Source organism: Nematolebias whitei, chromosome 9, assembly GCF_014905685.2.
Source record: "Nematolebias whitei isolate Nwh7 chromosome 9, NemWhi1, whole genome shotgun sequence".
Classification (NCBI taxonomy): Eukaryota; Metazoa; Chordata; class Actinopteri; order Cyprinodontiformes; family Rivulidae; genus Nematolebias; species Nematolebias whitei.
The window spans coordinates 44,359,940-44,383,120 of record NC_056506.1 but is presented as its reverse complement, the minus strand read 5'-3'; the positions used below and the strand labels follow the sequence as shown (position 1 = coordinate 44,383,120).

The following is a 23,181-nucleotide window of genomic DNA, read 5'->3' as shown; positions in this document are numbered from 1 at the left end:
ACAGACCTGAACCGGCGTCCCTCAGACGACAGACCTGAACCTGAACCAGCGTCCCTCAGACGACAGACCTGAACCTGAACCAGCGTCCCTCAGACGACAGACCTGAACCTGAACCAGCGTCCCTCAGAGGACAGACCTCTTTTTTACCTTGTTTTTTTTTTAAACGTCTCCAGGACTTTGGGAGGAATTACGACGTTTTGTTTCAGCCGTTTCTGATTTCTCAGATTATTTTTATTCTCAGATAAATTAACTCTTAACAGCCGAACATGCTCCAGAATTATTGTTAAATTTCATCTCATTCATGTTTAAAAATGTAGTTTAATTCACGGGTTTTATCGTTTCTCTGAGAGATTTCTCCAGCTGGATAAAATCCTGGTGATTAAATGTGCTTGATAGTATAATTTAATTAATAAAAATAGTATAAAACTACTTCAGAGCCAGTGGTGATTTTAGACAGTTTTTTTGGGGGGGTGGGGGCTCAAGCACGTCTTAATTTTAACTCAGCACCCTTGACGAAAACATCATTAGGATTTTGTAAAGAAACTCAGTTCTCAAACCTTAGATTCACTAAAATATTGAATAAATTTGGAATAAAAATGGAATAAATGACAACACAAAGCCACAAGAGGGCGCCATCCTCACATTCTTCAGTAAATCAGAATAAAAGAAAGAAATGATGTAATCCCTCGTTTATCGCAGGGGTTTCCGTTCTCCGCTCCTCCGCGATAAGTGAAAAACAGCGAAGTAGGAATAGTAGTACAAGTAGTAGGTAGTAAGTTTATTTTAGTACACACACACATATACATATATATATATATATTATTAAACCTTTATAGGACAATATTTTTAAACCCTTCCCACAGTCTTGCAATATTGTCAACAATGTTCACATGAACCATCAGCCTAACAATGGATCATTAGTGCTCTGATGGCTGTTTACTACTCACAGAGGACTGAGTGATACTAGCAATCACAGCATTGTAAGAGGGGGACAGTTGAACCCGGAGGCCTCCACCCCTGTTTAATGATGGACGATTTCTTTTCACAAAGATGGCCTCCTTTACTCCTCTCTCAAACCATCGTTCCTCTCTGTCCAGGATGTGAACATCTTCATCCCTGAAAGAGTGACCGCTGGCCTGGAGATGAGTGTAGACCGCAGAGTCCTGGCCTGATGATGTTGATCTTCTGTGCTGGGCCATCCTTTTGGCCAGTGGCTGTTTAGTTTCCCTGATGTAAGACTGATCACCCTCCTGACACTGAACAACATACACAATATTATTCTGTTTGTGCCGGGGGACTGGATCTTTGGGATGAACCAGTCTTTAATGTATTTTAGGGTTTAAAAGCCACTGGGACGTTATGTTTAGAAAATAAACGTCTCAGTTTCTCTGATGCACCCTCAACATATGGAATGACCACTGGTCTGGGTCTGGGTTCCTCCTTTTCACCTGTTGGCTGACTGGAGTCCTGTTTGGGTTTCTTCTCTGCTTTCAGGAAGGCCCAGTTAGGATATCCACATTGCTCCAGGACCCTACGAGTTGGAGGAGACGCTGTCTGCTCTGTGGTACAGAGTGCTGATGACTTCTAACTTTTGCTCCAGAGGATGATGGGAGTCAAACTGTAAATACTGGTCTGTGTGGGTGGATCTACGGTACACCTCAGTTTGCAAAAGTCCATCAGAAACTGAGACCTCACAGTCCAAGAAAGCCAACCTGCCATCTTTTACACCTTCTCGTGTGAATTTTATATATTTATCCAGAGTTGATGTGATTAGTGAAATGTTGGGCTTCCTGAGATTTATTTAAAATGTTACTAAAACCGCCTTCTTCCACCTGCGTAATTTCACTAAGATTAGAAACATCTTGTCCAAAAATTATGCAGAAAAACTGGTCCATGCATTTGTCACGTCTAGACTGGACTGTTGCAATGGTTTATTATCTGAGTGTCCAAATACTTCCTTAAAACGTCTTCAGTGGATCCAAAATGCTGCTGCCAGAGTCTTAACTGGAGCTCCATCTTATATTACAGATCTTGTTGTTCCATATTTTCCTAACAGAGCGCTTCATTCTCAGACTGTAGGTTTACTTGCGGTTCCTAGAGTTTCCAAAAAAACAGAATGGGAGGCAGAGCTTTCATTTATCAGGCTCCTCTCCTGTGGAACCAACTTCCAGTTTGTGTCCGTGAGGCTGACGCATTGTCCAGTTTTAAGACTTTCCTTTTTAATAAATCCTATAGTTAGGGTCAGCTTGGTTTTCCTGAGCTGTCCCTTAGTTTTGGTGCTATAGGCTTAGACTACTGGGGGACAAACTGACCACATTTCTTCACTCTGGTACTGTCTTTACTTGCTCTGCTCAACCTGTTTTGTATTTATAATTATTTTTTCTATCCTGACGTGTTTTTGTCTTTCAGGTTCACCTGCACCTACACCTGGACCTGCCACTCTGTGTTCGTCTGTCTCTCCTTCTTGTCCTCTCAAACCCAGCCGGTCGAAACAGATGGCCGCTTGTCCTGAGGCTGGTTCTTCTGGAGGTTTCTTCCTTTTAAATGGGACTTTTTCCTTTCCACTGTTGCCACTGTGCTTGCTCAGAACTAGAGACGGCGACGAAGTGAAGATTCAACTTGTCTGCTTCCATCCTTAGGTAGAGAACTTTACTAATTGGCTTTTATGTGAATATTTCTGTCCAGTGCCCTGAGACAACTTTGTTGTGATTTGGTGCTATATAAATAAACTGAACTGAATTAATTTTAACCCAAGTGTCATCAACAAGAAAAATGCTGCAGACTCAGATTCGAGTTACTCTCAAGAGAAACTGCAGAGTGGACCGGATGACTTCAGTGTGTGACTCGGATTACCCGAGTCCAAAGAAAAACCGTAGTTACCACTTTGCTTCTGTGGAGAAGGTTCCTGGAGGCCATCAGCAGTTTGTGCTGCCGCCTGTCAGACGTCTTTCCGTTCATTCTCTAAACTCGCAGCTGATCAGATTTCTGTCGATTCAATCAGGATCAATTAAACTGATAAAAATGACTCACTGATGACCAGCTGTTGTAAAGTTTGACCGAAAAAAGGCTGAACCTTTTCTGTCGTTTACAAAAGGCGATGCTTTTATTTTCTTATCTCGATTTCAGATCATTTAAATGACGTTCTTGTTTACATAATCACCAAAGACATTCTTTCACTCGCCTCACTTCCACCTCGAGTTATTCAGTGTCTAAAAATATTACATGATGTCGATTTGTGGGGGTTTTCCTTCCGTGTTCTCACAAAAACGCCCGACTGTTTTGGCTGAACACCCGAGAGCAGGAAGGTTGCGTTTGTTCACGTTTGGTTTTGAAACGTGAGACGACGGCTGAAGGAGAAAAGTTGTTTTCCTTCCTGAACTTTTTACTGATCAGGAGCTCAGAAACTTCAGGTGAAGACCGTCGACTCAATCGAGGAGGAAAAGAGAGGAAACAAGTTCTGAACTCTTTGTTTTAACCTAGAATTAAAAATAAAAAACTTTATATAAATGATTTATTATTATCACCAGCTGCCAAAAGAGAAATGCTTGTCTGTTGTTTTTTTTACTGTTTTTTTGGGAAAACAGATTTCTTGAATGTATTTTAAATTGAAACATCTGTGAAAAACATTAAAATTATCACAATTCACAAGAACTCAGTCAGAAGGAAAGAAGTTAAAAATAATAATAAACCATTTCTTACACAGTTAAAATACCACTTCTACTCATGTTCAACAAAGCATAACGGTTGAAACAATCTTAAATCCTCCTGCTCCCCTGGGGTCAAATGGACCCATGAAACAGGCCTCAGGGGTCATTTTAACTCAAGGGCAGCAGGAGGCTTAAGCAAAGGAGATGTACTTTGTACCTTTTATTTGAATAAATAATTATTAATTAGCATAAATATTATCTCATGTCTAAAATGTACAGTCAAACTACCGTAATTTCCAGACTATTGAGCGCAGCCAAATAAAAGCTGTGCCCTCTAAATTAAAAAATATCATTTAGTACATATATAGGCAACGCTTGTCTATAAGCTGCTGGTGTCCACGTTGTTCATGAGCTATTTACACAAAGCTTTTTAAAACTTTTAATTTAATACGTACCAGTAACATGCATAAATACTTTTTTTTTTTTTTAACACTGCCTGTAACACGGCTGGTTTAAAAAAAAATAAAAATACAGTATCCTATCAGGAAGTCATTGATCGCTATCTTCATCTTCCTCCTGTACTGTCCTCGTACAGACTTGAGAGACGTGCAGTTCCCGGTTGTGACGAGGCTAAACGTTTTGGTGCATTAAGCTTGTTAGCACGTCCAAAAATAAACGATTCCATAAATGTATTTATTCTTGGATGGCAATAATCTGGCCTCCAGCTCTAATGTTAAAGATCACTGTGTTATTTTTGATCAGGACATGTCTTTTATCCCCCAAATTAAAAACATTACTAGAAACGCTTTCTTCCACCTACGTAATATCAATAAAATTAGAAACATCTCGTCTAAAACTGATGCAGAAAAACTGGTCCATGCATTTGTCACGTCTAGACTGGACTATTGCAATGGTTTATTATCTGGGTGTCCAAATACTTCTTTAAAACGTCTTCAGTTGATCCAAAATGCTGCTGCCAGAGTCTTAACTGTAGTTAGTGGGAGAGATCATATCTCCAGTTTTAGCTTCTCTCCATTGGCTCCCTGTCAAGTCCAGAATTTAATTCAAAATCCTACTTCTAACCTACAAAGCCCTCAACAACCTAGCTCCATCTTATATTTGAGATCTTATTGTTCCATATTTTCTAGCAGAGTACTTCGCTCTCAGACTGCAGGTTTACTCGCGGTTCGTAGAGTTTCCAAAAGCAGAATGGGAGGAAGATCTTTGTTATCAGGCTCCTCTCTTGTGGAACCAACTTCCAGTTTCTGTCCGTGAGGCTGACACATTGTCCAGTTTTAAGACTGGGATTAAGACTTTCCTGTTTGATAAATCCTATAGTTAGGGTTGGATTGTTATGCTGACTTCAGCTTAAACCACGAGAGGACAAATTGACCTAATTTCCTTAAATTAATTGTTAAAATTGAATAGTTTTCTTTTGATATTTCTATCTTAACATGATTCCTGACCTGCCATTGTGTATCTATTCCTACTAAACCCAGCCAGTCGAAGCAGATGGCCGCTTGTCCTGAGCCTGGTTCTGCTAAAGGTTTCTTCCTCATGGGGGAGTTTTTCCTTCCCACTGTCGCCTTCATGCTTGCTCAAGATGAGAGTTCTGTGATGGAGTTAAACTCAAAGCAGTCTGCTCTTCAAATAAATAATGTTAAATTCTTATTTTTATATAAAAATGTTTCTGTTCAGTGCCCTGAGATGACTCCTGTTGTGACTTGGCGCTATATAAATAAACTGAATTCAATTGAACTGAATTAAATTTGCCGCAGCATTGTATAAGCCGCGGTGTTCAAAGCGTGTGAAAAAAGTAGTGGCTTATAGTTTGGAAATTATGGTCGTTAAAATGTTCCTAATTTAACTAAGATCATGCAAAAAAAAAAAAAAAACTAAACTTTTGGAGAAATTATAAGTCTAAACCACAAGAACATAGCAGATTTAAGGGAGTTTAAGACTTCAACAAACGAATCCATCCAGTGGAAAATGATTTAAAACCCTGCTCTAATGCACTTGTTTGAGACTTTACAAGAGTTGAAACTGGTTGAAACGTAACTTTGAGGGTGATTTAGTCGTTTCAGATAAAAACAAGAAGTGCAAATCGTTGCACTTATTTGATGGCTAAATTTAAACCGTTTCTACAGAAGTTTCAGTTCTGATCCGAAAGGCTTCCCGTGATAAGTTTCACAGGTAAAAACCTTTAAATAAACGTGTTTAATGGACCCGCTCGCCGTCACGTGCGCTGCTAAAGTTGTTGCCTCTGAACTTGTTTTGCTCCAACGAGTGGGGGTCTAAACCTGCCCGAGGAGCCGAGTCTTGGTTGATGATTGTTTGGATGTGCGGTTTTGAAAACACCTCGTCTGTTTATTGGAGGAACCGGAGGAGCTGACCTCGGAGCTGACCTCTCTCCGGCTGCACCCTGTTGTCCAAATATGCTCGTGTTTAGCTTCAATAAATCCAGAACAGCCGAAACAAACACCTCCACCAGTTTCCTCTTATGTGCAGGTCTTTAAACGTATAATGAACTCGTGTGTCGGCCATCTTAGAAAGTCTGAAAACTTTCTCCGATCGAAATGTTTCCTTTAGTTTCCTTCCGTCGTCCCGCCTGAACGGGGTTCGGCTCGTTTCAAACTGCGCCTCCGACCTAAAGAACGAACAGCGTGGAGACGTCTGCTGGACGCAGGATCAGCGATAAACTCAACGTTCTGATTGAGATTACGCCTCGAAGACGTTTGTGTCCAAGCTGTGGAGCGTTCCTTCGTTCTTAACGCCGTCTAACAACAAAGTTACCGTGACGTCTTCTAAACAAGACAAAGTAGCTAAAATTGTTTAATTATTTTAGCTGTTGGTGGTGGTGAGGTATTAAAAGTTTTTTAAATTATGTTTGTAAAAAGCATATCTCCTGCCGCCTTGTCTGCCAGAGTTTTGAACTTAAATCGTTCAACAGTCAGAAGGAAAAGAAATACTTTGGTCAAGAATGGTGTTATCACTGAATGTGTTGAGGATGACTCTCAGCTACTACCACGCCAGGTTTTAGTCTAATATCTGTGGAACTCACAGAGCTACAGGTGTTTTTGTGTTAGCTAAGGTCAGTTAGCTGTGGCGTCCATCTTGAATTGGGTTGAAAAATGTAACGAGTTGTAGTTATTCGTTAAATTCTGAGAGTTTCACTTAAAATCTGTTTAGTCCAATCTGAGATATTTTGCTAACAGACAAACAGGGTTGACACTAACAGTTAATGCCAAAATTTTAAGCAAAGATGTGCTTTGACTAACACTTGAAGTATGTGTTGCGGATGACGCTCAGCTACTACCACACCAAATTTTAGCTCCGTATCTATGAAATTACACGAGGTGTATATTTTTGTGTTTGCTACGGTTGATTAGCTGTGGCGTCCATCTTGAATGGGGTTGACACTAAGTTGTAGACGTGCAATGATTAATTCCACAGCAGCAACAGGAAGTAACATTAAGAGGAAAAAAAAAAAGTCCACAAGACGTTCATCTTACAAAATGTGTTGTTTCAGTTAGTGGGAAAGTATTTTGATCCAGTCAGCCCATCTTTAAAATCAAAAGTGGCTTTAGATTTTAGTTTAGTAAATTTGAAGATTACTTCCAATAAAACTTAGGCGACCTAAATGTTTATTGTTAGCTGGATTTGTGTTAACTTTGGAAATATTGTGGAAAAACTTCAAGTTGGTAAAAGAACATTCAAAGTTCAAGGTTCTTTAGTGTCGTTAGCATCACATGTGGTACATGAGGTGGAATGAAACTCAAGGTCCCAGTCACAACCGAAAATAGCAAAAATATAAAGTATAAAAAGAAACGGTATACAAGGATCTAAGATATATGCTCAACAATAATATACGGTGTATTAAACAGCAGCCTGAACATGAGTCTGTTGTGAGCAGATGGGTATGAATACAGCAGCTTATGGGTAAGAAATCAGCAGCATGGATAATCAGCAGCATGGATAATCAGCAGCATGGATAATCAGCAGCATGGATAATCAGCAGCATGGATGATCAGCAGCATGGATAATCAGCAGCATGGATAAAGTGTCAAATCTCCAATTAAAGTGTCATTAGTGATTATCCTGGTTATGGATTCATCATGAGTCTAACAACCTCAGGGTAGAAGCTGTTCCTCAGTCTAGTGGTTCTACACATAATGCTCCTCAACCTCTTTCTTGAGGGGAGCGGGGTGAAAAGTGTGTGTGCTGGGTGAGTGTGGTCCTTCATGATGCAGGTGGTCCTCTTCTTTCATCTGGAGGTGTAGACGTCTGTGATGATGGGGAGGCTGACTCCAACATCTTCTGTGCAGCCTTCACCACTCTATGCAGAGCTTTTCTTTCTGCAGCTGTGCAGCCTCCATGCCACACGTTGATGCTGGAGCACAGGATGCTCTCCACTGCACACCTGTAGAAGGAGGTGAGGACTGAGCTTCCCAGACCAGCTCGTCTCAGCCGTCTGAGGAAGTAGAGTCTCTGATGAGCTTTCTTGATCAGGCTGGTGGTGTTGTTGCTCCAGCTGAGGTTGTCATTCAGGTGTACACCCAAGTACTTGTAGCTGGAGACCACTTCCACTGCAAATCTTCCTATGTTTGGGAGGGGTAGGTGTGTTTGTTCCTTCTGAAGTCCACAATCATCTCCTTCGTCTTCTTCACATTGATGTGAAGGTTGTTCTTTCTGCACCAGCTCTCCAGATGTTCCACCTCCTGCCTGTAGCTGGACTCATCGTTGTTTGTGATGCATCCCACCACCGCTGTATCATCTGCAAACTTTACAGTGTGACAGCCTGGATGGGTCTGTGCACAGTCACACATGAGCAAAGTGAACAGGAGGGAGCATTTAATTACTTTATATTGTAATACAACAAATATTCATCCTGCTAACATAACAGTTACAAAAGTTATTACGTTCATAAACTAATAGTAATAGCTAACAGACACAAACACAGAAGCAACAACATTATTACCATTATACACACAGTAAAAAAAAAATATTATCATATACTACCCATATATTCATTCAACCTTTATTTATGCAGGTTAATCCCATTGAGCCTCGAGGACTCATTTACAAGAGAGACTGAATATATTTATTCTAATATGATACAACATATGATGTAGTAAAATGCTTTGTCATGCTACGTCAACTAGTTTGAAAAGTTTTCCATTTTGTGGTCGTCCAATATTCAAAAGTTAGCAACTTATTCTGGCTTAATCTGTAGATTAAATACTTTTTAAAACAAAGAAGTTGATGTTGTTTATAGTGGAAGTTTCTTTTAAAGCATTTCAAAAAGCCTGATGTAGTTTGTCACCATCCCTCAGTCATGTTTTTTTTTTTCTGCGTTGAAGCTTCAGGAACAAAAAAAGGAGCAAAAATGAACAACAACACACAAACCGAGCTTCTTTTTCCTAGAAAAAACTGGTCTTTTGTGTCGTTTATCTACAGTGCTGTGCAGAAGTCCTGAGTCAGATGTTTTTTTTCTCCAAAGCCGCCAAACTTGTATTTTTAAACAGTCCTGATCAACTGTTTCTAAGCCGTGTACAGGAATGTTTGGTGGCGTTATTTTAAGTATTTAAACTTAGATCACTGAATTATTCAGGCCTTTAAAAACCTCCTAACTCAAGGGATGAACTGCTTGCATCAATATATAGTGGACAATTTAACAGACAGTTCTTTAATGGGATTTTTAGTATTTTTGTTACCAGCAGCATCTCCCAAAGAGATATAAAGGTAAAACAGTCTGGGGTTTTATTTTATATAAAACTTTGTATAAATTTAAAATATGGTCAGTTTCTTATGTATGTCAAGAAATTGTTTCTAGTGATCTCCGTTTAGGAGTTAAAGCCTGATTTCCTCCTGACATTTAGCAGCTGCTGTTCTAAACCAAAGTGTCAACAAAAGAGACGATCGTGTTTGGAGTGGCACTCTTACAAAGATGTAAATTAGTTCAAGAGTCTTTTCAGAAAGCTCAAATAAAAATCCGTACGGTAACGTTAAAAGTTGGCTCTATTTTCCACACCAGTTTAAAACGATGACATATGAAGTCGTTCCCATTAAAGTGTCCCCTTCAGCAGAATACTACCTCGCGGGTGATGCAGACGTTTTCTAAAGGACAGAAGTCCAACCATTTAGGAATGCGCTGAACTTGATCGCCGCTCCGTTCGACACTACGGAACCGAGCTGTCCGTTTTTATTAAACCCAACCCTCAACCGTTGACGCATGAGACTTTTTACATTTATTTTGCGTGTCACATTCCAAATCTATGAACTAATGACCACGTTTCCAGTTCATAATCGTTCTCCTTTGTGCTCTAATAACACACGGTATATGCACAGCACAAAAAGTTAAGACGTTTGTAATCAGTTGATTATATTTTTATTGTAATTATGCTTCTTACCAACAAATCTTATACCATTAAAAGGAAAATGTTTATTTCCCCTTAAATGGTGCCACAATTTTCAATAAAGTGTGTATTTTGTACCTACTCTATGTGACCAAACTGCTGAGCTGCATGAGGAATTGGTGCCAGACTGACGTGGCTGTGTATGGTTCTTCCACATACTGCTGAGGCCCTTATTTATATGAATACATTATTAAATTGCCTGTATGTTTTGTTTCTTCAGGCTTCAATCATCCAAATCTAAAAAAACTACACAAAACAATCTGCTGCTCAACCTTCAGATGCTTCTCCTAACAAACGTGGCACCATTTTGGGGGAAATGAGCAGGTGGTTACAACAACAACTAATCAACCAAATGCGCCTACGTTTTGAGCTAATTTGAATTAAAACACCTTTTATCCTCTGATGGGTCCAGTTTGGTATTATATTTATTCTACTTGTCAAAACTACAGATTCAGTAGGGTCTCGGTTGTAGTTTGACCAAATCAAAGTCAATGGTTCTTGATTTGATGAAAGCGTTTGTGATGTTTTATAAACTCCATAAGTCTGGCTCAGTCAGATGAGCAGCATTTTTTCCTTAAACCGTAACAGAGCTTGTTCTACAGAAATTTTCCCCTGGTGTTGACAGAAACGCAACAAAGTACACGGACACACCCTCCATGCAGGTAGTTAGACACCTTAAAGCCCCGCCCTCTTTCAGGTGGAAGCAAAAAGCTCCGCCAGCCTCCATCCATCACCAGAACCTCCAAGTCCCACACAGAACTGAACGTTTAACCCTCATCAAACAAAGTAAGTCTTTTAAATTTGCTTATTAAATTAATTCTAATCAGATTATTTACCTGGATTATACACAAAATGCACTTGCTTACGTATTCATTTGGATGAATTTAGAAACACTAGTTTGATTAAATTCAATACTATTTGTAAATATGGGGGCTTTTAATTTAGCAGCTTTAGTTATGAATTCAAATCTTTTCTAACTTTTATTAACTTTTCCCTTTTTGTTTTGTTTCATCTTGGCAGAAATGGAGCGAACGCTGACCCTGTTCTTCGCCACGCTGGTGGTTTTGGTGACATCGGGCGTCCAGGCACAGCTGTCATATGCCACGAATACGACGGTTCGTTTTAATTCTATTAAACATTGGTCTACAGCATCAAACGAGATTATCTAATGAACATTTAAAAGCCTGAATGATCATTTAAATGAACTACAAGGCCTTTTAAATGTGAATGTTTCGTTTCTGCCATTCAGAAATAACGAGTTTTACAAACATAAATTTAGTTGGAATTAGTATTTTTTACACACAAACGTGGAATTTTATTTTGTGAACAGGTTAAGCAGACATGTTCAAATCAAAAGCCAAGATGTGCTCACAGGACAGACTAAAACGATCCAAAACACACAAGTAAAGGAGAAAAATCAAATATTCTGTTAGCTTTTTTCATTTGCAGTGTTAAAATGTAACCGATGGTTTACGCAGCGCTTAGGGCGACTGAGAATATCTCAAAAAGTTATTCATTAGCAGCAACTCTGACTCTTTATTGTAAACTTCCAGTGGTTGATGTCATTTAAATGCCCCGAGCCGTAAAAACCCGTTCCTTGTTTTCTCACTCCACCTCAAAAGGTTATCGTCTCTAAAACTGGAAGTTAGATCATCTATTAACCTGGAACCTCCACTGCAGCAGTTTATACAGTTAACGCGATAAAAGGCCATCAAATATAAACGTTATCTGCAGAAGTGAAGTGGTTTAATTGCAATAAATGTTTGTGTCTGAAGCAGGTTAACGTCACCGGGACAGGATGTGGGTCCAGCAAACTGTGCGTGGACACGCCAAGCGGCTGTGACCCTACAGGAAACAGCAGCTGCTTCTTTGGCTCCATAAAGGTCAAAAACGTGACGACAAACCAGTTCTCCTTCCAGCTGAGTGGAAACTCCACGGGATACGTCGCTCTGGGGCTCACCGTGAATTCTTCTGCGGTACGACACAAACGCATCCTCTGATCGCTGCAAAATGTTCAGTTCTTCTTAGTTTTTATACAGTTTTTCTTACGTGCAAAAAGACAACAGCAGACCAACACGGTGTCATTATCTTCTTAAAAAAAAACCCCAAATAGATAAGATTTAAAAATCAAAAGCTAAATAACAGAAATTTTTATTTTTTTTAAACGTATTCATTTTTTAGCCAAGCCTGACTATCACTTAAACATGTTTAACAGGGAAAGCTCATTTTGAAAGCTGTGATTAATTGGATTTTGACAAGAAAAACAATATTTTGTCCCAAATATGAAGCTAAGCGCAACTATTTGAACTTCAATCTGATTTCTTGTTAAAACTTTGTTTTATCTTCACAAAGACTTAAAGTGACGCTGCATCAGTGATCACCAGCATGGCACAAAATATAAATATATTTGTACTGAGCGTAGGATGATTCCTCATCCTAAAGAGTAACAAAAACACAAACACGGTTAACGGTACATAAATAAATCTATACAATAAAACGTAATGTTCATGTTTCCTCATTCAGAGTTTTACTGAGCTCAGTCAAAATTCATACATTCAAACTTTATTTACATCTCTCTTGTAAATGAGTCCTCGAGGCTCAATGAGACTAACCTGTATAAATAAAGTTTGAATGAATTTACACCAGTTAGTCTCTTTGGCAGCACAATGGCTCAGTGGTTAGCACTGTTGCCTCACAGCAAGAAGGTCCTGGGTTCAATCCCCGGTTGGATCTGGGGTCTTTCTGTGTGGAGATGGCATGTTCATCTCGTGCTTGCTTAGGTTTTCACCGGGTACTCTGGTTTCCTCCCACAGACCAAAGTCTGCCTTCAGGCCCCGGCCTCCCTTGCAAAAGAGCTCTGTGATCTCAATGGGATTTGGCTGCTTAAATAAAGGTTAATAATAATTGAGTCACGAGGACTCATTTTCAAGAGAGACCTGTTTTAAACAAAACCACAGATTGTGAACAGTCATAAAATGCATATAAAAAAAATAAAAGTAGTGATATAAAACAAAATAAAAACAAGCTACATTATAAAACAAAATAAAAACAAGCTACATTATAAAACAAGGTAAAAAAACCAAACTAAGAACAACTGTGTTGGTTCTTTGCTATGAACGTAGCAGTTGTTTAAATCTCTTAGAGAGGCCACAGTCAAAGTCGACAACTTCAGATCTTTTTGCAAGGTGTTCCAGGAAACAGGAGCAGAGTAAGAGAAGGCTCTTTTGCCAAATTCAGTCCGCACTGAGGGGGCACTGCTGGTAATGATGTCCTGAGAGTGCACGCTGTAGCTGCACTGACAACGTGACATGTAGGAGGAGATGTATGAAGGCAGCAGACCAAGAAGTGATTTAAGGATGAAAATGTACCAGTGAGAGAATCTGCATGAAGTTAATGGTGACCAGTTAACCAGTGAATACAGGGTGCAGTGGTGGGTACGATAATCACAGCCAGTTATGAATCTTAGTGCACCATGATAGACAGCATCCAACATCTGCAGGGTTCTTGTAGGAGCGTTCATGTAAATAATGTCACCGTAATCAATGGAGGGAAGGAAAGTAGCAGTTACAAGGCGTTTCCTAGGGTTCAGAGTTAAACAGGATCTATTTCTAAAAAAGAAACCCAGTTTTGCTTTTGATTTCTTTATCAAATTTTCAACATAAGGCTTAAAAGAGAAATGTCTATTGACCAAGATTCCCAAGCAATTGTAAGAATCGACAAACTCAAAAGGGACCCCATTCGTACGTAGATAAGATAGGAAGGACTGCTGGTATCAGCTTCCTGTTTGAAAACAATAACATCCCTTTGGTTTTGTCAGCATTTATTTTAGCACCAGTTTGAGACAGAACAAGTTTGACTGAATTATGTCAAATGCAGACTGTAAAAGCTGGAAAACCTTAGCAACTGATTTAGCTTGACAATAAACAACTGTGTCATCTGCATAGAAATACAATATGCGTTATGAAATTATCTAACCTACATTACTTATGTAGAATAGATTGTAAAGAGAGTGCGTCCTAAGACTGAGCCTTGTGGTACGCCATTAGCACCAAATTAAAATCAGCACCAAATGCAAACATCAGTTTCACATTTATGAATTTAGTGTCATAATTACAATGTCAACAAAGAAAATAGAATATTTGGTGTAATACGATAAAATAAAGGTAGAATATGTCAGCTTTATGGATTGCCATGAAAATACCCTCTTTTTTTCCCTTTTGTTTGTTTAGCTGTTTTAGCAGGACTAAAAAGTTTGATACATAATTAATAAATAAATAATAATAAAAATACAGATAGCTGTTTATATTTGAACTTTTGGATAAAGTATATAGTTATCCAATCAAAGAATTTTATCTTTATTATGGCCTCAAAGCCGTTTTATGTTGAAGTAAAAGTGGCACACAATAACATAATAATAAGTTAGCATGTTAGCTAAACAAAGTCAAGGCAATATTTGGAGTTTGACTCTGAATTTAAGATAAATGGATAAAGTACATTAAACTAATATTTAAAAAGAGAAATAAAAAATTAAATTAAACTATATTAACATCTATAAGTCTTTTGGGTGCAAAACTAACATAATAGCAAATTTAACAAACAGGTCAAGCAAACTAGCAGTACTGTATGTCCCTCCTGCAAACTTTTTTAAAATGATGCAGATTACTTTTTGAACAATATTTCTCAATTATGTTTGGAAAATGTTGAAAATTGAAAATGTGTTTTTTGCACAACTTCAAGTTTTTGCATAATATTTTCAAAAGTTAATGTAGAATTCACTAACCTATAAACATTTAAGTCACCTGAGCCTGGTCTCCAAATATAATCAACTTTAAAATGAAGCCACTTTTGATTTTAGTTATTTTAGGCTACATTCAAACAGCTTTCCTACAAAAAGAAACACATTTTGTAAGATCATTTTGCTTCGACTTTTTAAGATTCTTAATTTTACTACCAGTTATTGCTGTTTGCTTTCCAACCAGGCCACTTATAAGTTAAAGAGATATCCAGTAGATAATTAACTTTTATTTACACTGCAGTTAGATATTTTAATAAGATAAATTCAGACATCCATGGTAGAACAAAAGCACACTGAAACTGTATAAAGTTGCTTGTATGAGGAAACAATTTTAACAGATAAAAAAAAAATAGACAAATAAAACTGTCGATTTTGGATCATGTTTGTGTTTAAAGCGCAAACAGCTCCCTCCAAAGTAAATATACTTAGTTTTAAGAGAAATGGATATAATCTTATGTACACTCAAATGGGAAACTTAAAAGGTTTTGTTTATAAAAAGGTGCAAAATCCAACTGCAGGTTTCCATTTAATTCATAAGAGGAAGTAAGATTCTGGATTGTGTTCACAATATTTTATCACAGGTTCAATTAAAACCAGGAACTGAAGCCGTAATACATAAAAGTTTTCTTTAGGCTTGTAAAATAAGAAAAGTTGGAAACGTGAGTATTGTTTGGAGAACTTTATCCCTTTATTTACTTCTTCCTGGCTACTTACCGCCACGTTCAGGATGTTAATCTTTGTCAAACGCGTCTGTTTCAGGGCTCCACTTTGCTCTTTGCGTGCGCTCGCAAAGCCTCAAACAACGCGTCGATCATCTTCCTGACCTCGCTCATGAACAACGCGGGTGGAAATCTGACACAAGGCAACGCGGTGAGACCTTCACTGGATCATGATGATGATGATGGATGTGGACATGTACTCAAACACAAACCCTGACATGAATAAAGTTGGACGTTCTCGAGTCAATCTTGAAAACTACAAGAAGAAATGTCCCATCAGAAATTAGAAACAGCTCGTTATTTTTTTAATTCTACCAACAATTAATCCTCTGCGCCTTGGAAAACAAACACGAATGGCTCTTGTTTCATGTTTGCAGATGGTGACAGAAATTCGAGGACTGGTAAATAATAACCAGATCCAGTGCGAGTTTGATGTTTCGGGGCTGAACGCCACCAACTCCACCTTCCTCAAGAGCAGCCAGGACACCTCCTACGTAATCATCCTCGGCTCTGGACAACTAAACAATGGTGGGTATATTTTATTTTACAATGAAATATTAACCCTCCGGCTGCCCTTGGGTCAAAATGCCCCACGATGCCTCAATTTTTCCCTCATGGGTCTTTTTGACCCAAGGGCAGCAGGAGGGTTAAAGTAAACAACTGTGTTTATAGTTACCGCCTCTTAATTTCATTTTTTCAGATGGATCTCTCGGGACCTTGACTAAAATCCTGAGCAGCCCAACTCTGGACCTCAGCAACCCGTCAGCAAACGTAGCCAGTACCACCACTGCACCCACAAGCACCACAGCAACAACACATACCACAACATCAGGGACGGACCGGGCGCTCTTCTCCGAAGGTAAACGACACGATTTCAACTTGAAATTTTTACTTAACTCACATTAACTGCACAATTATATATATGTGTATATATATATATATATATATAATAAAAACACAGATTTATATTAGCAGTTTGGAGCAAACTCCATGAAACATTTGGCAGCGTTTTCCTTCCTGACCCGACAGAGGCTCAACGCTGCATCCTCAGGATTACGAGACCGCGGCACTGACCTTGTTACGTTTATAATTAATAAGTTTCTTTAAGTTATTTTCTTTGGAAAATTACCAAATTTGATTTGGTAAGTTTATGCACGTTTATTTAAAACTTTAAAAAAATTACATAACCATGGGCATCAAAACTCAACCGAAAAAACAAACAATGTCCATTTTTGTACAATTTAATACAAAACTTGAAAAAACATAAACTGTTCTTAAATACCAGCATATAATTCTACATACTGTAAATATTATCCTCTCCAGAGTCAAAGCCAGTAAAACATGACTAAATAAATAGTTAAATAAATTTCGGATCCAGTGACATACCTGGAGTTGTGTTTTTGCAGCCAAACACTGTGAAATGACATTTAAAGTTCTTCCCCAGCATGTTTTTACTTCTTAGAAACGTTAATCCTGTTTCCCTGCGCATCACGCGCCTCCTGTTTTACTAGGACTCTTCTGAAAACACGGTTTTGAGGATGATTCAAAGAACTGGAGTTTCCCGTATTAAGAAAACAAGCTAAACCCTTTTCACGGTTACCGGAGGTGAACCTCTTTGTTGATGTTGTACACATCAAAACTAAAGTTAGATTTGGAATTTTGCCTTTAGTGTTTTTTACAGTTTATAAAAAACACTTAATAAAAGCCTAAAATAATTTTGTCATAGGAAGTGCTTTATGCTCAATCATCCAGGTAGATAACAACAAAAAAGATTAAATTGTGTCATCTGGACCAGTTTAAGTGAGAAACGTTTCGTCCCCCATCCAGAGGACTTCCTCAGTCTACGTCTACTCAGTTGTCCTCCTGTTTCTGTGAGTAGCAAGTTGGCCAGCTGGCCTAAAACGTTTGATTGTTGTACAAGATGATTGATTGTTTTGGATGGGTGTGTTTTGCACGTGTTAAAAGCCTGCCTTTAGGAGGTTGGCTTGAAACAGCACTGAAGGCTACCTATGGGACAGATAGTTGGCATGCCGTAGACTGAGGAAGTCCTCTGGATGGGGGACGAAATGTTTCTCAAATAAACTGGTCCAGATGACACGATTTAACCATTTTTGTTATTTCTTCAGAGGATTTTGGTCAGAGGTTATGGAGTTATGGATACATTATTACTAGTGTTCTTTCCCTTAAAACAAACAACCAAGTTTTCTGTCAAAACACTCTCTTATCGTGCCCGTGGACTGTATCTGTGAAGACCAGGAGTGCCATGTGAGATTACTGCTGGCTTCAAGGACACCCACTCAAACCTTGTCAAGCTGAGGATATAAAAAGCGAGCGGACAATACAGCATTTCCAGATCGTTGTGACTGGGTTTCATGTGTATACATTTAATGCATATTGGTGTGAACTGTTCCTATTTCTGGTCTTGCAAGTAAAATTGTGCCGAAGATAGATCTTTACCTGCTGTGTGTGAGTGTGCTTCATTTGAGTAAACATCATTTAGAGTGTTTTCCTCTTAACAATTTGGTCCTTCTAGCCGGATACAACAGCTTCCTCGAATCCAGGTTTGGACCTGAAACTGTACGGGGGTGTCCGACACACGAGACTCCTGAACAGAAAGTCCTCTGACCGAATTGTCTTCTAGAGAGGCCAGGATCTTCTGGTTTTAGTTAAAACATTTTCCTCTAACACTTTTTAAAATGTTTCCCTTCAGGTGTGCTGCTCCTGATGGGCGTCCTCTCGCAGTTCGTCCTGAAGATGGCCTGACTGGGTCCCGGTTTAAAGCTTTAACCGGTGAAGACATGATGAAGGAAGCTGGTGGTTAAAACAGCAGCAACTGAGTGTTTTTCTGTCCAAGAAGTGTTTTTTTTTTCTCCTGAACTAATCTTTACATGTTTTTTGCACAACAGTAGCCAAAAGATGAAGAATCTAGTGATGTACAGTCTGCACTCAATCTTTAATAATCGAAGAAAGAATGTCTTAATTTTGTACTTCTTATCTAATAAAGTTTATACATAGTATTCTATCTGCTAATAACCACCTACTGTTTATATTATCTTGTGAATACCTACAGTCGTGTGTGAAGTCCTTTAATAACTTGTCTGTTGATTCAAGCTGACGTTCAGCCATCATTCTTTGAGAAGGACCGGTTCAAGGTTCTGTTTGGTTACTTCAAATGATTCATCAGGAATTTCCCTGTTCATCAGATGAACTGTATAATCTGAAAAACAATAAAAACGTGGCCTTGACTCGTTTGTGATTTGACGGCATTTTGCGTGACTGGTCGCGTCTTTGGACGTATGGGCGTGGCACAGACGAGAAAAAAAGCAGCCGCCGGATGATTTAACACAGACCCCAGGTTTTAGCAGTAAGGTTGATTTTGGGCCTCGTATTTGACAATGAGGACGTTGCTTCAGTCAGTCCTGGTGAAGAAAGAGTTGAGTCAAAAGGCAAAGCTAACAATTTACCGGTGCATCTACGTTCCAACCCTCGCCGGCTGAAATGAGCTTCCTTCGTTTGACAGCCGGGCTCAGCCTCAGATATGGGGCGAGGAGCTCAGAGTAGACTCCACATCGAAAGGAGTCTGTTGGGGTGGTTCAGGCATCTGATTAGGACACCTCCTTTCAGAAGGTTTTTGGGCACAATCTGGGGAGAGCCATACCTGAGAGCCCCACAGAGAATGTTTGGGATGAAGACTTTGTGGTCCAAATCTCCCGTCATCAAAGATCTTGGTGAAACGTTAACTCAACTCTAGACGGAGATAAATAAGACATTGTAGAAACGATGACTGAGTGCTGCAATCAAAACCTCTGACCTGGGAAGGCCTTGAGTTCACCCAGGAGGAGCAGGAGTCACTAGAAGAGGAAGGTCTTGGTTTCTCTCTGGACCGCACCACAAATAAAGTTGTGCGAACATTGACACTGGTCATTTTGGGCTCTCCTACCCTGTGGGTCGGAGGTGAAACGTTTGGAAACCAGACTTAAAAGTAAAACTGCAAAATGAACTCCTAATCGAGGTCCTCGGAAGTCAGTAAACAGAAAAGAGTGCCAGTAAAATGTTTTACCGATTAAGCGATAAATGAAGTAGAAGACGGAAACTCCCACGTTTGGGTAAACATAACCTCCTGCTGCCCTTGGGTTAAAATAACCTAATGATATGTTGGAGGGTTAAACTTTATTTGTGCCATTAGCAAAAGATCAAATGTGGTAATGAAAAAAAAAAAACTTTTAATTATTGTAACATTTCCATGTTTTAAACTTTGTGTGAGCTATATATATATATATATATATATACATATATATATATATATATATACACATATATATATATACACATATATATATATATACACATATATATATATTATTGTAGTCAAACTATGGCAGGTATTGCAGACAAGATAATTGGTGGTCTAACCTAACAAAGTTAAGTCAGGTCCTTTGGATGAATTCAAAAATATAAAACTTGTTGAAACGTTCACCTTTAATCCAAAAGACTTCCGTCAGTCTGAGGAGCTGTAATAAGTTCAGTCTTATCCAGAACTAGTTGTTCACACGATAAAGGACCATCAGCCTAACGATGGATCGTTAGTGCTCTGACGGCTGCTTGCTATTCACAGAGGGCTGAGTGTAATCACAGCATTGCAAGATGAAGTTGAACACGGAGGCCTCCGCCCGTTTAATGGACGGACGGTTTCTCTTCACAAAGATGGCCTCCTTTACTCCTCTCTCAAACCATCGTTCCTCTCTATCCAGGATGTGAACATCTTCATCCCTAAGAGTGACCGCTGGACTACAGACGAGTGTAAACTGCAGAGTCCTGGCCTGATGACGTTGCTCTTCTGTGCTGGACCATCCTTTTGGCCAGTGGCCGTTTAGTTTCCCCCATGCATGACTGATCACAGCCCTGGCACTGAACAACATACACAACATTACTCTGTTTTTTCACGCCAAGTTAAGCAGAGCGGCGTTAAAAATCTCAATACCTGGAACAGTTTAAATTTCTGCAGAGGTTTTTGAAGTGACGCCACATTTCTGCTGTTTGTCTTCTGCCGATGGGAAGTTTCAACGAAAAAAGGATGCGGTTAGCAGAAAATGTTTAAATTTTAATTGAATATTCGCTTGCAATTTTATTCCATGTAAACTTAAAAGTATATAAAAAAAGGGACAAACATATAAACCACAGGGTCAAAAACAGACTAAAAGAAAAGCACAGAAGCTAAAAACCGTCTTAGTGGCGTCCGTCGAGCTGTCGTCTCTGAGAACATGCCCAGTCCGTGCGTCTTCGCCTGAGGACGAGTGGGGGGGGGGACAACCTACAGCTAACTACCCCACTCAGAGGTTCTGAACAACGGACTACAGATCTTCAGGGGGAGGGGGTGACAGGACCATGCTCGTGTTTTTATCTACATAAGTGTTGAAATCAGAGGCCGAGCTCAGAGTTTACGCGTCGTCGTCGCCGTTCACGCTGTAATTGTCGTCGTCGTCTCCTTCCACGTGCTCCCCTTCCTCCTCCTCCTCCTCGTCCTCCTCCCTTTCTTGACTCTTCACCTGCAGACGCGGCAGATCGGTGAGTTTAAGGAGAATTCGGGGCGATGTTGAACCACATTTTGCATTTTTAATTGTTCTCACCTCTTCCTCCTCCAGCAGGTCTCCCTCCTCCTCCTCCTCTTCATCGGAGTCGTTTGCGTCCTGGTTCTCCCTCTCTCTCTTTGAGCCGTCGTCCTTCTTGTTGCTGGAGTGCGGAGGCGTCGTCACTTCTCCCGGCTCGGTTTTTACGCTCTTAGCTTCTGGCGAACACGAAGACGCGTTAATCAACAATCAGCAGGCGTAGCGCGAGAGGTCAAAGGTCGCGGCCTGAGGAACCGTGACTGAAAGTCGTCGCGGGGTCACGTTTAAACCCCAACGAGCGGCGTTCTTACCAAACTTCTTCGTGTGGTCCTTCTCCATGCGCTCCAGGCTCTCCAGCAGGTCGTCTACTTTGCTTTTAATCTGGGTCAGCTCCCTCTTGATGGTCTGCAGCTCGTCCACCCTCACTGCAGGGACAGAAAAGGGTTTGGAGGACCAGCTCTACTGAAACCTGACCCCTACAAAATAAAGGCCTGGCACTCCACGAATGACTGCGTATCGCCTTTCGTGTCAGCGTTTTACACGAAGATGTTGAGAAACGAGCTGTGAAGGACTCGGCTGCTCCTGCTCTGAGCTCAGCATCAGTAAAAACGAGACCGTCAAATGTAGCAACGTCGTCAGTGATTACTTCCTGGAGGGCTCATCAAAATCTGCACAAGATGTTTTGCTAACAGAGCCGACTCCAAAGAGCTGAGGGAAAGATTTCTAACAAAAATCTGCTGAGATCTGTTGGGCTACAATAAATCTGATTTTTATTTATTTATTTTTACCTAAATGAGACTTTTATTTTATGACAGTCTGAACGTGACAAAATTTTTTTTTTTAGTTTTTTCCAACTCCAACCCCGCTCTTTTTCATACGTGCTACTGAATCAGATTAATCTCCGAAGGTTTTCAAAGCGACCTCAGTCTGAACGTTCATGTAGCGTTTCATCAACCTTTACGTCAGTGAGGTAGGGGTTAGCAGATTGAAGAAATTATCGATAATCTGCACGTCTTCAGATACAGAAGTTGCTTCGTCTTTTTTTAATTTGTCACGTTCTGGATGACTGAGAATCTACACGAATGTGATACCAACGTGATGGGATCGATACCCGAAGTTTGACTTTCAGGACAAAGCTCCCATTCCAGAAGGCAAATTCTGCACTGGAGAATGTGGGAAGCAGCAAAACAAGCCTGGCAGATAATTTAATCTGCTCTGATTGAACAACTTCATGTTCTGTTCAGTCCCTCGTCGTCCGCCTGGTGAGTGATAATCATCCTTACTAACGACACTCCGCTCAAAAAGGTCCTGAAAATGTAACGGAGTACATTTTCTCAATACTACAACGGTAGTAGAGTTGAACTGTATTTGCAGTTGTGTTATTCGGTAAATGAGCGCAGGTCGGGGCGCTTCAGTAAACCTGGGCCACAAACTCAAACAGCTTCAGACAAATCACAGGGTGGAGAGGATCCTCACTGGTTCTGGAAGACGAGACTCTCTGGCTGCTCCTGGACGAAGAGAAGCTGCTTTTAGTTCTCCGGCTGCTTCCTCCACTCAGGCTGACCCGCGGCCGTTTGGACGGAATCACGGCCCGCGACAGGGGAGGAGGCGGGGCGGGGACACGAGACGGGTACGAGTACATTCTGCATCAAAGAGAAAACATTGAGATCAAACACAAAAACACACATTCATGTGCTCTTTTTACAAAAGGAACATCTCATAACTTCTGCACTTTGTCATGTTAGCCGTTTTTATACCAATACTGTGTTGTTGTAGCTGTTTGTATATCAAATACTGTCGTTTTAGCTGTTTGTATCCCAAATACTGTCGTTTTACTAGTTTGTATATCAATACTTTGTTTTAGCCGTTTGTATACCAATACTGTCGTTTTAGCCGTTTATATACCAATATTGCATTATTTTAGCTCTGTATACCAATACTGTCATTTTAGCTGTTTGTATACCAATACTGTGTTGTTTTACCTGTTTGTATACCAAT

At 39.8% G+C, this 23,181-nt stretch overlaps 2 protein-coding genes across 6 annotated transcripts in view; one reads left to right on the top strand and one right to left on the bottom strand.

Annotated features, from left to right (window-relative positions):
- Positions 1–10,698: 10,698 nt before the first annotated feature.
- Positions 10,699–18,812, top strand: LOC119414782 (putative ferric-chelate reductase 1). Its single transcript, XM_037681895.1, has 7 exons — positions 10,699–10,849; positions 11,084–11,178; positions 11,842–12,039; positions 15,618–15,728; positions 15,955–16,105; positions 16,278–16,436; positions 18,288–18,812. Exons 1-7 carry the CDS (start codon positions 10,720–10,722, stop codon positions 18,338–18,340), a joined length of 897 nt encoding a protein of 298 aa, XP_037537823.1. The 5' UTR covers positions 10,699–10,719; the 3' UTR covers positions 18,341–18,812.
- A 2,047-nt stretch (positions 18,813–20,859) lies between these two features.
- The window catches only part of LOC119415234 (heterogeneous nuclear ribonucleoprotein C), a 7,740-nt gene continuing 5,418 nt past the window's right edge, over positions 20,860–23,181 (bottom strand). For 3 of the 5 annotated variants that reach the window (XM_037682396.1, XM_037682399.1, XM_037682397.1), the window contains exons 6-9: positions 22,660–22,826; positions 21,495–21,608; positions 21,205–21,362; positions 20,860–21,123 (exon numbers count right to left, since the gene is read on the bottom strand). In XM_037682396.1, the coding sequence (XP_037538324.1) occupies positions 21,016–21,123; positions 21,205–21,362; positions 21,495–21,608; positions 22,660–22,826 (547 nt within the window). In that variant the 3' untranslated portion in view covers positions 20,860–21,015. The remainder of the gene's footprint in view (positions 21,124–21,204; positions 21,363–21,494; positions 21,609–22,659; positions 22,827–23,181) is intronic. The other 2 variants (XM_037682398.1, XM_037682400.1) reach the window with 1 other exon arrangement.

Coding starts and splice junctions, on each gene's coding strand:
- LOC119414782 (XM_037681895.1), top strand. CDS start 10,720: ATGCAGGTAGTTAGACACCTTAAAGCCCCGCCCTCTTTCAGGTGGAAG. Junction 11,179..11,841: donor CATATGCCACGAATACGACG/GTTCGTTTTAAT, acceptor TGTCTGAAGCAG/GTTAACGTCACCGGGACAGG. Junction 16,437..18,287: donor CCGGGCGCTCTTCTCCGAAG/GTAAACGACACG, acceptor GTTTCCCTTCAG/GTGTGCTGCTCCTGATGGGC.